The following is a 15,155-nucleotide window of genomic DNA, read 5'->3' on the forward strand; positions in this document are numbered from 1 at the left end:
CTCTAAAAGGAAATGAACCCGCAATGTTATACTACTCGGGGCTATTTGTCAATTACTGAACCATTAAGGTAGCGTTTGGTATGCAGAAATGGGAGGTGAAATGGAATGGGCCAAGAAAAATGTGTTTGGTTGGCTAAAGGAATGGAATTACCCATTATCTTGTCCATTTCATTCCCTCTATAACACCTCAAATTCATTCCATCCATCCCACTTATTCTTTTTTCCATTCCATCCCCTCTTTTATCCTACTATCTCCACCACCCTCCCACTATTACCATCGATCACCATCACCACCAACGCCACTTCCACCATCGCCTCACACCACCACCACCACCACCACCCTCGCCGCCGCCGACCACCGTCGTCGCCTCCGACCACCGGCGTTGCCGTCGACTACCGCCACCACATTAACCATCCACAACCACCACCTCCACCCACCATCACCTCAACCTACCCACCACGTCCCACTACCACCACCGCTAATACCCACCACCGTGCCTACCGTTACCGCCAACCACCTACCACAGCCAACTACCGTCACTGACCACCGTCAACCACCATCACCAATCGCCTCCCACTCTCGCCACCGCCGCCCACCACCACTACCGCCATCATCACCGCTTACCTCCAATTATATTTTATTCCCTCTGTTTTTTTTTTCCTGACTAACAACATTTTTCATTTTTAGTTTTCTAGATGGTAACCAAACAAGGCAATGGAATGGTAATGATCAATTCCATTCATTTGTTCATTCCATTCCCTTGTCAATTTCATTCATTCGTCCATTCCATTACCCCATACTAAACAGACCCTAAGTGTTGAACCGGTAAGAGGTCTGAATGATTAAGAGGCTCTGAATCTACTTTTTTTAATACTAACAATTAGTTTTGTAAAAAGTTATTGCTACAGTTAGGAATTTACCATCATATACGTACATATCAGAATTTTTAAATCAATAGTCCCTTAATATGTTCTATTAAAACTAGGGATGAGCCCGGTACCGGTACCGAACTAATCCCAAAATTTACAAATTCTTGGTACCGGTATCGAAATATTTGGTTCGGTACCGGTATTGAAGGTAAAATTTCGGGAAATACCGGTACCATACCGTACCAATCCCGAAACTCAAAACTTTTGTACCGATTACGGTATGTTCAATGCTGGTACCGGTTAGGTACCGATACCGCATTTGCTCATACCTAATTAAAACACCTTGGTAGGTTTTGAATTCAAGTTTGATAGACAATGAAAAAATGTTGTGTTAAAGACATTAAGAAATATTTTAATTAGTTATGTTAATTTTGTTATTACATAACTTGCTGTACGATTAAATGTTATTTTTGTAATCTATTTTTAGTAGTTGTAGAGTAAAATACATAAAGTTTGTAGAGTCCGCGAGACAAAGTTGAACAAGTCTAATAAGAAACTAAACCAAATATCACAATTATGTGTTTGTGACAAATCAAAACGTAAGTTAGAATGAGCGTAAATGATGTCTTTACATGATACAGCTAAATTCATAAGTATATGTGGAGAAGATAACACGCTTTTTATATACGCAGGTTGCTTAATTCGGACCCACCAATGCATACAAAACTAGTATATTTGGAGATAGTGATCTCAGTAGGTATCCTTATAGCATCAAATTTGCAACATGAATTAGATACTTCGTGTCTACACTTGTGAAGTTGTGATGATCTTATTGAACTTGCTTAACTTTTGTGCATTTGAGTCAAAGACGTGTATGAGACGAGTGCATATTTTTGGTGTTACATAATAAATTCAGAAAAGTTAAATCTTAAGACAATTTTAGTCACGTACAATTAACACCATGACAAAAAGTTTGATTAAAAGTTTAAAACTAATACATCCCATCAAATAACCCAATATAGAAAGTTTCTTCAAATCAAACAAACCATTTACATAGAGTTTATCGGTATTACCGACACTACGTTGTTGTTTACTAAAGTCGCTCTTCAAACAATATTTATCTGTCAATAAACAAGAAAAAAGATTATTAATTCCAGAACCAAAGGAAGTGATCCAATCAAAAGCAACTTTCTTTAGCAGCCAATTTGGATAACTAATAGGTCATTGACCTACTTGATCATCACCATTCTACTCTTAGTGAAAACTCACCTATGGGTATGAAAACCCCTTGCATAACTTGAGTGCCCTTTGTTTATAAGTGTTTATTTATTAATTTATTTGACTTGTTCTGTTTTTCTTTAATTAAGAAACATTTTTATTATCATGTGGAAATGCCCTTAAATATTAAGGCAAAGAAAACCAAAAACTTAAAACAACTGTTTAGTTTCATAGTATCTTTTATACCAATGAAATATTTAAAAAATTATATTACTGTTTATCCGTTTTGCATAAAGAGATTAATGATTACTAGACTAGTATATGGAAGAAAGTTTGCATGGAGTACTTAATAAAATACCCTTAACATATACATGTGAATGTAAGAGTGATGCAAAGCGGAAACGATGAAACGAGTAGAGAACGATTTCTTAAAAAGAAACGTCTAAGTGAATAAAAAGCACTACAAGAGGCCCATTTATATAGGATTTCTAATTTTGGTAAGTATGCCAAAAATTTGAAATTACAAAACGAGAATAGGAAATTATATATAAAAATGGTAAATTATAGCCTCAATTATTTTGTGACAACTAGAAAACGCGTCAACTTATTTATGGAATGTTTTGAATGTTGTGTATCATGAGCATAAACGTCATATGGGATGAAATCAAAGGCTTAGATGATGGATTTTGGGCTGACAACTGGGCCAAAACGCCTATGAAGTTTGCCATGAGGTCCGGCTGTCGAGACCTTCTGTTGATAGCTTATAGGCCTCGTAATTCCACTCGTAGTTCAACTTACGCCTGTTTTAAGTCTAGGACCTTTCGGCCCTGTTTACCTCCATCAAATTGGTCCATGTAACCCTGTTTACCTCCATCAAATTGGTCCATGTAAGAGTCTGCCAGCTCTTGAATCAACTTTTCATCAAAAGGAAAAAATAAATTCCAAACTCTCTAACTAAAAGGTTTTAGTTTCGACATTGCATTAGTATAAACAGAGAAGACAAGACACTTCTCATATACTCACATAGCCTCACCTGATCACACCAATGAATAGGAAACTACCATATACCTAGTATGACATAATATCTTAGTTGAACTGTGTACTTGTTTGTGCATTTTGGTCAAAGATTTGTTGTACACAGAATAAAACAAATACTACCATATCACATAGGTATCGATAACTGATACATTCAAAGCGACGATCAGTACACAAACCTAGGATAACATATCTTAGATTGAACTCGCATACTTCATTCATTACTTGTGTGTGCATTCCGGTCAAAGATTTTGTTTCACACACAAATAAAAAAAATGAATCGCATGAAATTTTATGTTGCAAAAACTTGAAGTGATGGGACAGTTTCATCAAAACAAGCACATCCTCCTATCAAAACAACCAAATATGGGAATCTATCGATTGTTAAGATCCAGTAACGCGTAAATAGACTTGTTAAAGAGGTCTATTTATCACCTAACCAACCCGACTTCAATTGGAATGAAATCGACATGGGTTACTTACAAACCGAGAATTTTCTTACCAATTTCCAACACAAGCATCAGTCTCCCAATCTATACAAACAATCAAAACAACTCTATATGTTTCTCTACTTGTATAACCGAGAGCCATCCCAAAATATACACAGAAACGCTTAAAGGCCATAGAAAACAAAGCATTTGCAGGTTTTTACTTGGGCGAGGGTGAGTGGTTCCACCAACTGCCTTCAGCAACCACCACCTTCTTCAGTTTTTGAGATCCACCCTCACTAGATGATCCAGCTTCTGACACATCACCAATGTCCAAAGAATCTGGAAGATTCTCTGTAAAGTCATCGCTATGCAGCTGCACAATTACAGTTAATTCGTTGACAAATAGGACAAGAATACAGCATGTAGGGGTGTGCATGAAACCAAAATAACCGAACCGTAACCGGTATAACTAACATGCCCAAACTGAAATAATGCAGCCCAATAAAAAACCTACAGTTCGGTTTTTAATGAATTTTTTTCAAACGTACTTTTCGGTTTGGTTTGCTATAACCAAAAACCAAACTGAAACAACAAACCATAACCGAAAAAATCTATTTTAAGTCATTTACAACAAATTAATAAAAGATGTGGCCCAAATTATTTAAGTCCAGATGTCTAGTAAAAATTAATTTATGATTCACAAAAAAACCTTAGGCCCAATGGTAAAACTGAAACCATACCAAACCCAACAAAAAACGACGGTTAGGCTTTTATGATTTAAAGAAGAACACAATTTTGGTTCTGTTTTGCTATAACAAAAACCAAACTGGACCGTCACCAAGAAAGTAAAATAAAGAAACTAATAAATTGGGTAGCTTAAAAATGTGAAGTCCAAATGTCTAATAATCAGTTATTACTAATTAGCAAAACAAAAAAAAATTAAGTCCAAATTCATTATTTTGGGCAAAGTTTTTATGGCCCAAACTTTTCGAGCCCAAACGATAAAAACCAAAACCGAACCCATTGTAAAAACTGAAAAAAATCAAAACAGAACGGTTTTTTAAAATAAAAGCAGAAACAGAATTTTCGGTGTTCAGTTCGGTTAAAGCACAAAACCGAACAGTGTGACTGTGTGAGAGTGTGCATGGTCAGAAACATTAGCTCTTACCTCAAGCTGACTCAGCATTTCAACAGCAGCTTCTATATCACCTCTGCAAGCAGTGTACACACTAGAAAGAGACTCTTCAGAAACACCAGGAAAAACCATCTGAAGATATGCCAGATTCATGTCATGATCAATATCAGCCTGTTTTCCAGCTAACTCTGCAGTATGTGACGAGGAACCATAAGAACCAAAACCAGAATGGTTCTTAAGTTTCAAGCTTTCAGGACTCTCGGTCACAGCATCATGATTCTCAGAATATCTTGGTGACTGATTTAGTGTAGTAATTCCATGATCATAGCTTTTGGTTTCATCAGTCGGTCCTCTTCTAGAAAGTGGAATGTATGAAGTAGCATATGGATTCAATGTTGATGATCTTGCCTTCATTCTCTTAGCTCACAAATGACTTCCCGTGTACAAGAAAAAGAGAAAAGAAGTCATGAAACACAGATTCAACATAAGTTATAACAATTTAGTAGAATATAAATTCAACTATGATGTCACATTAATATAACAAAATAGCTCTAATGTGTCTTGACATCAACATTCAATACGTTTCCTAATTCATAACATATATGAGTTAAAGAAAGCCATTACCTAGGCCAGTAAACGAACCAAACTGACACGAACGTGGTTTGTTCGTGTTTGTTCATTTAACCTTATATGAACAAACAAACGAGCCTGAACAACAAATGAGCATGAGCAAACAAACAGGTTTTCTTGTTCATGCTAGTTCGTTAAGAAAATGAACAAATTGTATCCACTTATGTGTGTTCGTTAATATTCTAAATGAACATGAATGAACAAACATATATGAGCGAAAATTAGCAAACGATTGAACATAGAAACAAATAAAATGAAAGCGCTCCTCTTCATTCGTTAGTCAGTTACATGAGGCTTGGTTCTAAAATTTGATTTGTTTGATGGCTCACTTAGTATTACCAATTACTAATAAATAATAAATAAAGTTAAAATGGATATTTAAGTGAGCATAAATGAACACACATAAACGCACATAAATAAAGAAACATAAATAAACGTTCACGAGCGGGCACGTATTCATGCCCTTTCGTTAATCAACAAACACAAACGGACTTCCCGCCAAACAGTTTGCTGAACGTTTGGTTCGCTTACAGGCTTATTGAAAATCCACATAACACTACCTATTTAGATACTTTCACATATAACTACTTGATTAATAATAACCTTTATTAACAAATAACTTAAAAAAACAGTTCATCAGCATTTCATTACATGTGTAGCTTCTTGCAATATGAATTACTTGCAAGAAGTCTAGAAGGCCAAACACGACAGTCAAAGTTAACGAGGAAGTATTTCAACAGGTCACATGCTACAATTACCTTCCAATTAGAAACAATGATACGCAAATGTGTAACAAATACGCATAGCAGCAAATAGACACACAAATTCATTAATCTCTTAGGCACTACAAACACTACAGAGCATCAAACATATATATGATTCCAATTCCTAATACAGATATACACAAAACGCACAAATTTCAAATTCAAATTCGTAATAAACGATCACAATTTCAATAATATTACACCTATATTGGATAATCTCAACGCAAAACGAACCAAAAACAATCAAACGGGGAGAAACTAGGTCAAGATAATAATAACGAACGATATAAGAGAGATTCAATTAATATTCCAGAAGCATCGTACATGATGATTGATTGATTGATTGATGATGAAGTGACGACAAGCAATTGACCGATCAAACCTCCAGAAGCCCTAAACTTTTGCAAGCGATGAACAAGATCAACTCTCTATAAATGAATTGAAATTGGGGAGAAGAGAATAATAATCGGGAAGGGAGGTCAGAGTGCGGTTTTGACGTGGCTTATTTCAACCCAAAGCTATTGGTTCGGTTTGTTACGAAAGCACTTAAAAGAGAATGCCAAAAAACAAACATGTAATATCACATGCTTGGTTTGTTGTGACGACGTGGCGATATATGGCTTTGTAGCTTACAAGTATCGTAACATAAATGCATTTGTTAAACCTGTTAAAAATTCAGATTGGGTTATAACTAGTGATACTATTCATTCACGTAAAAAAAGACCTTAAAATTTACTTATAAATGAACTAATTAATTAAAAGGTAAATTGGGTATATTAATAATTACACCTTTTTGTAGTTAATCGATAATAATTTCACCTTATAAAATAATTGTCATTGGCCCCATCTTTCAGAGTAATTGTTTTCATTGAACCTCTGTTAAGGAAAACTTAACGCCGTTAAGTTTTTTTTCTTTCAAATTTCAAAATGATGTTTTAGGACGTTTGATCGCATTTATGAAATATAACAAACCATAATAAAGAATAAAATAATCAAAGAAAGAAATGAATAAATGAGAAAGAAAAGAGAAGAAGTAAAAGGAATAATGAAAAATATAAAGGAAAATTCCATCCCACATTAGTGGAGGAAAGAAAATGGAAGACTTTCAACATGGTATAAATAGGATTTTTAACTTTTGTCCCACATCGTTAGATTACAAAACTTGTAAGCTCTTTATAAGGAAGAGAGTTCACATGATAGTATTCTTATGTGTCAAATCACACCCAGTAGTCCTAGCGGAGGGTGCGAAGCACCTGACGCGCACGGGCTCGGGCGCTTTGATGGCGCACTTTGCATTTCGCACGCTCACATCGAGCCACGTGGCATAGCTAGAGCTGACTCGGCAACCCTACTACGCGAATATGCTCAATTTCGAGTATAAATAGGGAGGCTTATTGGACTGCACAAATCGTTCAAAAACTTTTGATCTCTCTAAAATTTTATTATATAAGGCTAGTATTATACCAAGTAATTGTAACGGTACCTCTCCGATTGAAAGGAACTTTTATAACACGAATCAAAAAACTCTACCTAACAAAGGTATGACATTGTGCTATCGTGTAAAGTTTTATGTCTCGTTATTATTGTTATGATTATGGCTTTATACTAATAGAGATATACTACATTGTGTTTAATCTAGGTGCTTAACACCAGAAGACTTGTTAAATATAGACTTGCAAGGGGATACATTTAAGTTTTTGCACAACTCACATTTGCGTGAGACAACTGATTTCCAATGCTGTCATGATACTTTTCCAAAACCATCAAACTCATGACGGGTAGTTTAAATATTTTCAAATGATTTAAACTACATTACAGTGATTAAGTCTCTGTAGACTTACGGGATGGTTACTACTGGTATTGTGGGGTTTTGTATACAAGGCTTGCCTACTGGCCTATTACACGTTACTTATTGGATAAGTGTTAGCCAATAAGTAAAATGACCACAGTCACAGATACGGTCGAGTGACAAGTACCTTTCGGTAATTTATAAGCAGGCAGATGTAAAGACATCTTAATGCTGTAACTGTAAAATGTGTCATTTATAAATGAATGTACTTACCAATATTTCCTGCTGATCAAATATTTTAAACATGTTTCAGGTGACCTGTTAGAGACAAAGGAATGATGCCTGCGGGCTTTCAGCTTAAATAAGTGGCTTGTCACCGGAACAAAGAAACGTGTTTTGTAAATTAGGATTTATCCTATAAAACTTATGTTTGCATAAAAAATGGGTTTTTATCCCGGTTTATAAAATAAGAATTTTGGTGTTTTTATAACTCTGATTGATTTTCATAACTACGGTTCTGATGAAATATTTCGCTGCAAATTATTTTAATAAACATCGATACCACCACTCAACGTTCACGGCTCCCCTCCCGGGGTATAGGGGTCGGGGGCTGTGACATGAAAGATGTGTTTATAAACCCTAGATTCAATGCTATTACTTTATTGGAGAATGACACTGAATACCGGAGTTTGGCAGGAGCTCTTCAATATCATACATTTACGCGTCCAGACATAACTTATGCGGTTCAACAACTATGTTTGTTTATGCACGCTCCCCGTGAACCTCATTTGTGTCTTACATATTCCAACCTCGTATCAGCATGCTGACATTTTAACGAAGGGCTTTCCTCGTCAATTGTTTCAAGTTCAGTTTGAATGTTATAACTACTCCAACTGCGGGGACACATTAGACGATCAAGATATGCAAAAAGAATATATATCAAAAATGGATTAGTTTATATTTGTATTTGATTTATCTCACCTATATTTTATATATTTATATCGGTATTGGAACACGTCTCCTCTATTTAAAGGGGGGTTAATGGAGATGAAGATTATAACAATCTTTTAATTAATTAATATTGGGTATAAAAGTAACACAAGAGGCGCAAGCAAGCAGGCCATAGTCCTCCGTTGACTCATCTGTGGCTACAACTTACACGTCGCGTGTAACGCCAACAACCACTCCTGCATCACACCACACCACACCACACCACACCACCCACTGCTTTCTTTCAATTCCAATTCCAATTCCAATTCCAATTCCAATCCATCCTTCCTTCTTCCGCTAATGCCTTGATTGATCTCACCGGTTAGTTTTGATCACTGAGGACAATATAATATAATAATATTATTGATCTGTTTAGGCGAATAATTTAGTGTGATTGAGCAATTGCAAAAGATGTGCTTATAAAGCCCTAGATTCCGGAAGTATTAATATTAATGGAGCGAGTAGGAACCCTGAATGTCAGTGAGCAACATGTTATTGATATCACCACCACCACTCAGCAACCTTCACCTTCTAGATCAACTGTTAATAGACTACTCAATCACTCAAACTCAACTCAAGTTGAAGATCATACACCTTCAACTAGTGTCGCAGCTTCCAATGCGAATGCCGGAGTGTCGAGAAACAACGCACCGTTAGGCACTCATGGCCAAAGGAGTCTGTTGAATTCGGGTTACTGGGTGTGCACTGAGTTGGTGATAACTATGAGTCAGATTATTGCAGCTGTTGTTGTGCTGTGTTTTTCGAGGGATGAGCAGCCGGAAGCGCCGTTGTTTACGTGGGTTATTGGTTATGCTTGTGGATGTGTTGCGAGTCTTCCGTTGTTGCTGTGGCGGTGGTTTAATCGTAACCGGGTTTCAGATCAGGATCCAGCTCAGCCTGCTCAGAGTTCTCCTACTCCAAGGTTTTTGGCAGCTGTGTTACTGAGTGCAAGGTAATGTCTTTTTGTGACTGTTCTTCGTAATTCGTATTCTAGTATCCTATGCAGTTATTGTGGTAAAAAATCGGATATTGGTCAAGGACCGATATTTGGGATAAGGTTAGCGTGGGGGGATATTTGTAATTTTAATATAATGCAGAATTTATATATATAGCAATTTAGCACTAACAATTTAGTATACTCTCCTACCATTAACAAATTAACCTTTTGCAATTTATAAAACACTTAACAATTGTAGCAAGTAGAGGAACTGATTAAGACTTCAAGCACGAACATTAAACACTAGAAATTGACAATTATTAAGACTTAAAGCACTAGTAGCAGCAATAAGAAGAAATATGAATGGAAGAACTAAAAAGAAAGGTACTGATATCGGGAAAAGCGGTGATATATTGGCCAAATATCGGTCAATATCGCCGATATTATCGATACCGATATTCTGACCGATATTTCACATGGGGACCGATAACCGGTATACCACTGATATTGACTGCATAGCTAATATCTGCATTTTTGTTTCCATTGATCTTTTAGGGTTCTTAGATCTAACTTAATAATGCTATCTAGATTTGCTACTCGGTTGATCATTATACCTTGATGCTTGTAGTACTTTCATGGCCATCTTACTGGATTTTGAATTTTAGAAGGCTAGTAGATATTTTTGTTTAGGTTGTTGACAGTGCTGTAGAAATCGGTAGGCGTTAGTCGGTGATGGGGTAGGGACTAGCATTAATCAAGATTAGTAGAGATTATTCGGGATTAGTCTAATTGGAAGTTATATGCAGTTTTTCGTATATACATATTTATACAAATTTTTTTCATTTTTGACGGTTCTTGACCAAAAGGTGATTAATCAGCAACTAGTCGGTGGGGTGCCGACTAGCGATTAATCAGGGGCCAATCGGCGCCTAGACGGGATTTTTACAACAATGGTTTTTGGTGGAAATAATGTTAGGGAGATAATTTTAGTAAATTTAGCTCCAAATATAGTGCTGTGAGGAAACCAACATCTTTGAATATAGTCTTTGTATGCAGTTCTTTATAGATGCAGAAGAATAAAAAGTTCATGTTCTCTCACTTTTATGGTATCAGAACATGATCAGCTCTCTACCTCTCTAGAGGAAAATTTTAGATAGAAGACCAATCTTTCTCATCTCACCTTCAAACTCATTAAATCTCAAGAACCATGAGTCATTTTATTTATTTCATAGTGACATATGGGACCATCATGTGTGGAAAATATCTGTGGGTCTAGATGGTTTGTGAGTTTTACTGACAACCATACAAGAGTTAGTTTGAACTATTTAGTGAAAGAAAAGTCGTAAGATGGCCCCATATTTAAACAATTCCTTGCTATGGCCCAAACTCTAATTTTAAGCCAAGGTCCAAGTGTTCAAAACCAATAATACAAAGGTGTATTTTCAAAAAGAATTATGAAACTATTCAGGGACAGGGGATAATTCATTTGATCTTCTGTGTTGACCCTCACAAAAAAGTGAAGAGCATATCGAGTAACTGACTCCTTTTTAGGGAGATAATTAAATTATTTAGTTATTGGTTTTAAAAAGCGCGCACCAGGCGCCACACGATTGAGACACGTGTCCGTGCGCCTCGTGCCTTTTAAAACGAAGTTTAGCTCCAAAAATAGTGTAGTGAGGGAAACCAACATCAGCTTATAAATTTTGACTTCAACTTTGCAGAAGAATAAAGATGTTTCTGCTCTGTCATCACTCATCTGTACTGAATCACCAAATCTGGTAGATTCTTAAGATTAATGGACACTCGACACCAATTTAATCACAGGAAACAAATGCATGCACATAATATTACATGTTTAGCAAAAAAGCTTACATCCATGTGGTTACTACTTATTCTTGAGTTTTATTCTAGCATATTCATATAAGAAAAATACATTTTTTAAGTGGATAAATTTAAAGGAAAATATCAATGAGTTTGACTGAAAGTAGGATCTATGACGTAAGGGACTGTTTCATCTCTAATTAGGCTTCAAATCCAACAGTGTGCTAATCTCTGCACTTATGTATGAAGAAACCGAAACACATTAAGATAGAGTTGGTGATCCATTTATCTAAAATAATCTACATACCTGATGGATATAAATCTGGTTTCTGTTTGTTTTTTTTTTTTTTGCAGATTCAAGGTATTCATTGAATACTACAAAATGGGGTTGGATTGCTTCTTTGCGGTCTGGTTCGTGGTTGGAAATGTATGGATTTTTGGTGGCCATTCTTCTTTTTCTGATGCTCCTAACTTGTACAGGTATAACTCAATGTTGTTAGGGTTGACCATCTCACACATCAACAAAAAAAAACTGTAAATATAGAATGAAAGACACAATATTCATGTAATTTGACATTTATCCTGCATCCATAGTTAGTAGTAGAAAGTGTTTACTTCGTAATAAATACCCTAACTAAATGGATAAGACAAGATGCCAGTTTGGCCAGGATGGGCTGATTGGGTAATGGGCTCAAATTGTAAAAAGTGATAAACTAAATGTGGCAGCTATTACTACAAAAGCTTTAAAATAATAATTGATATTCAATGTTTTTTTTCCAAAAATGTTCTATAAATAATTATTGTGGCAATTATTACTACTAAAGCTTTAAAATAATAGTTTGATATTTTGAACTAAAATTGAGGTAAGGTTATATGCATTAAAATTTAAAGTAGGCCTGCATATGAACCAAATGAACACGAACAAAGCATGGTCGTGCTTGTCCGTTTAACTTTAACCGAACACACAGTCGAACACTGATAGTTGTCAGTTCGAACCCTGAGCCCACTCGGGTTTTCGTCCCACCATATGTTACGCCAGAGAGTTCTGCTCTTGTGGTGGCACAACGATTGTCAAGTGGCAGTCGGTGGTATGGTTTCCCGGGGGGGAATGCCCAAGCCAAACTCTGAAGCCAGCGTGGACCCGGTTAAGACAACATAGTCTGGCCAGAGTGGGGCATCGGGGCTCTCCAAATTTGGAGAGTGCGGTAGCCTAAATACAAGAAAGTCGCCGTTCTAAAAAAAGTTACACCAACTGGTTTTTCTTGCTCATGTTCATTCGTTAAGAAAATGAACGTGTTTTATGTTCGTTCAGTAACAATATAAACAAACATAACTGATCTAAAACCAATTAAATGTAAATGTGAATCAACAATTTGTTGGACCCAAAAAGTTATTGAAACTAGACTAGCTTGTAGTTTTTTTAATGAATATGTTAACGAACGTAAATGAAAAAATTTAAACAAGCGTAAACTAATTGATATAAATGAACGTAAACGAACGGACATCAACAAATTTTAATGAATGAATGCAAACGAACATTCACGAACATAAATGAAGGAACCAAGCATGTGTTCATGTTTGTTCGTTTAACTGCATGAACAAAAAAAGTCTTATTCTTGTTTGTTATAAATGAGCTTCCTGCCGAACGGTTAACTGAATGTTCGGTTCGTTGATAGGCCTGACGAAAAGTACACTTAGGCAACTTCCGACATATTGTTAACGAAATTGCCAAAAAAAGTGAAAATTAGGCTCCACATCCAACTTATATATTTCAGTTTCTTGTTTTTATTATAAGTTATTTATTTATTGTAATTTTGTTGACAGGTTATGTATAGTATTTCTTACCTTAAGCTGTCTTGGATATGCAATGCCATTTATCTTATGTGCAACAGTCTGCTGTTGTCTCCCATGTATAATATCAATCATGGGGTTTAGAGAAGAACAAACACGTAACAGAGGAGCCACTACAGAGTCTATTAATTCTCTACCTACCTACAAATTTAAAATTAAAAATAATAAGCACTCAAATGACAAAAAAACCGACTTCAGTTCTTGTGAAGGTGGGGTTGTGGCAGCAGGAACAGAAAAAGAGCATGTGATATCAGGAGAGGATGCGGTGAGTCTCGTTTTCTACTGGTTTTTTTTTTGGTTAAAATAGTTGATCCTGAAATTCGTTTATCTTGAATTTTGAAAGTTTTGATGAATTAGGCTTTAACAGAGTGGGAATTTGTTCGTTGCCAAGTTTAAGTTACGTGAAAGGGTTAAATTCTATTAACGTACATTAGTTACGTATATTAGACCCGTTACATAACCGGACATGCCCGTTTTGTTAGGCTTAATATCAGTCAACTATTTTAATAACTACAAGCAGACCATCGTTCAAGAGTAGGGGTGTAAATGTGCTGAGCGGGCCCGAGTTTGAGCTTGGCTTGTTCATAATTTATGAAGGCTCGAGCTCAGCCCATGACTAGTCTTTCAAGTTAGAGCTTGCCTTGTGCAACTTATGAGGCTCGAGCTCGCCTCGTGAGTAGTCAGTCTTTCAAGCTCAAGCTCGGCTCGGTTAGTTTATTATTTGATAACTATGTTATCATATATATTTATAATTATAAATTTATAATCTTTAACTTAATGCTTCGAACGTTAATTTCCATTTGTATGTTAACACTCACCAATATATTAATTAGTTATTTTTTATCATATTTTTATATATAATAGTTATTATGTAAATATATTCAATATATTAAATAAAAAGTATATAAATAAGCGGCTCGTTTAGGCTCGCGAGCCTAGTCACGCTCGGCTTGAATCAGCGAGTCATCTCAAGTAGCTCAAGAGCTGTTTGGCTCGTTTACACCTCTATTATTGAGAAAGGTAAGGTACGATGAGTTTTAGAGGTGGCTAACCGGGGAGCTTGGGTAATGGGTCAAATATGTAGTCTTGATTCGGGTCAGGCTGACCACTTTTATCTTTATTTTGTGAATTTATAGTTATGTACTTGTTAAACAGGTGTGTTGCATTTGTTTGGCCAAATACGCCAACAATGATGAGCTAAGAGAGTTGCATTGTTCTCATTTCTTTCACAAGAACTGTGTTGATAAATGGTTGAAGATTAATGCTTCATGCCCCCTTTGTAAGAGCCTAGTTGGTGAGATTGGTTTGAGTCCCCAAACTGAAATAACTGTCAGCAATGCGTCTCAGTGACGGTTTTCGGTGTGTTAATATGCAAAATGTTACATCATGATTGTTGTTTCTTAAGTGAACATATGCCCAAAAGTTAAATTTTAAGGTTTGTTTTTTCATTCATTTTTTGAGCTACATATGGTGTTGAGAACGGAAATATGATTTTTTGAGCTACATTTAGGTTTTGTTTATACAATAGCGAATCAAACAAGCAATATAATATTAATTTAAAGTTGGTCAACTACAAATATATACCATCTTATTCATAAATAACAAATATCAAACTAAAGTGCTATTAAATCTACTAATCTATACCATTGCGATGCGTGTTAATTTTATAGAAATCAAAAACTGT

General features: G+C 35.8%; 2 protein-coding genes across 3 annotated transcripts; one reads left to right on the top strand and one right to left on the bottom strand.

Annotated features, from left to right (window-relative positions):
* Positions 1 to 3,557: 3,557 nt before the first annotated feature.
* On the bottom strand, positions 3,558 to 6,507 carry LOC143592815 (polyadenylate-binding protein-interacting protein 5-like). The gene is made up of 3 exons (XM_077072633.1): positions 6,408 to 6,507; positions 4,723 to 5,122; positions 3,558 to 3,927 (listed from the first exon to the last, which is right to left on the bottom strand). Exons 2-3 carry the CDS (start codon positions 5,101 to 5,103, stop codon positions 3,772 to 3,774), a joined length of 537 nt encoding a protein of 178 aa, XP_076928748.1. The 5' UTR covers positions 5,104 to 5,122; positions 6,408 to 6,507; the 3' UTR covers positions 3,558 to 3,771.
* Positions 6,508 to 9,314: 2,807 nt separating this feature from the next.
* LOC143592816 (E3 ubiquitin-protein ligase At1g63170-like) lies at positions 9,315 to 14,919 on the top strand. Of its 2 annotated transcripts, none has more exons than XM_077072634.1 (4): positions 9,315 to 9,814; positions 11,975 to 12,100; positions 13,445 to 13,736; positions 14,627 to 14,919. In XM_077072634.1, the coding sequence occupies exons 1-4, from the start codon at positions 9,315 to 9,317 to the stop codon at positions 14,819 to 14,821; spliced, it is 1,113 nt and encodes a 370-aa protein (XP_076928749.1). In that variant the 3' UTR covers positions 14,822 to 14,919. The 2 variants fall into 2 exon arrangements, with proteins under 2 accessions (XP_076928749.1, XP_076928750.1); XM_077072635.1 differs by having other exon boundaries at positions 9,315 to 9,784.
* Positions 14,920 to 15,155: the final 236 nt, after the last annotated feature.

The sequence above is a fragment of the Bidens hawaiensis genome, unplaced genomic scaffold (assembly GCF_021521415.1).
Source record: "Bidens hawaiensis isolate Kalapana, Puna unplaced genomic scaffold, B.hawaiensis_p1.1 tig00041263_1, whole genome shotgun sequence".
In the NCBI taxonomy this organism is placed as follows: domain Eukaryota; kingdom Viridiplantae; phylum Streptophyta; class Magnoliopsida; order Asterales; family Asteraceae; genus Bidens; species Bidens hawaiensis.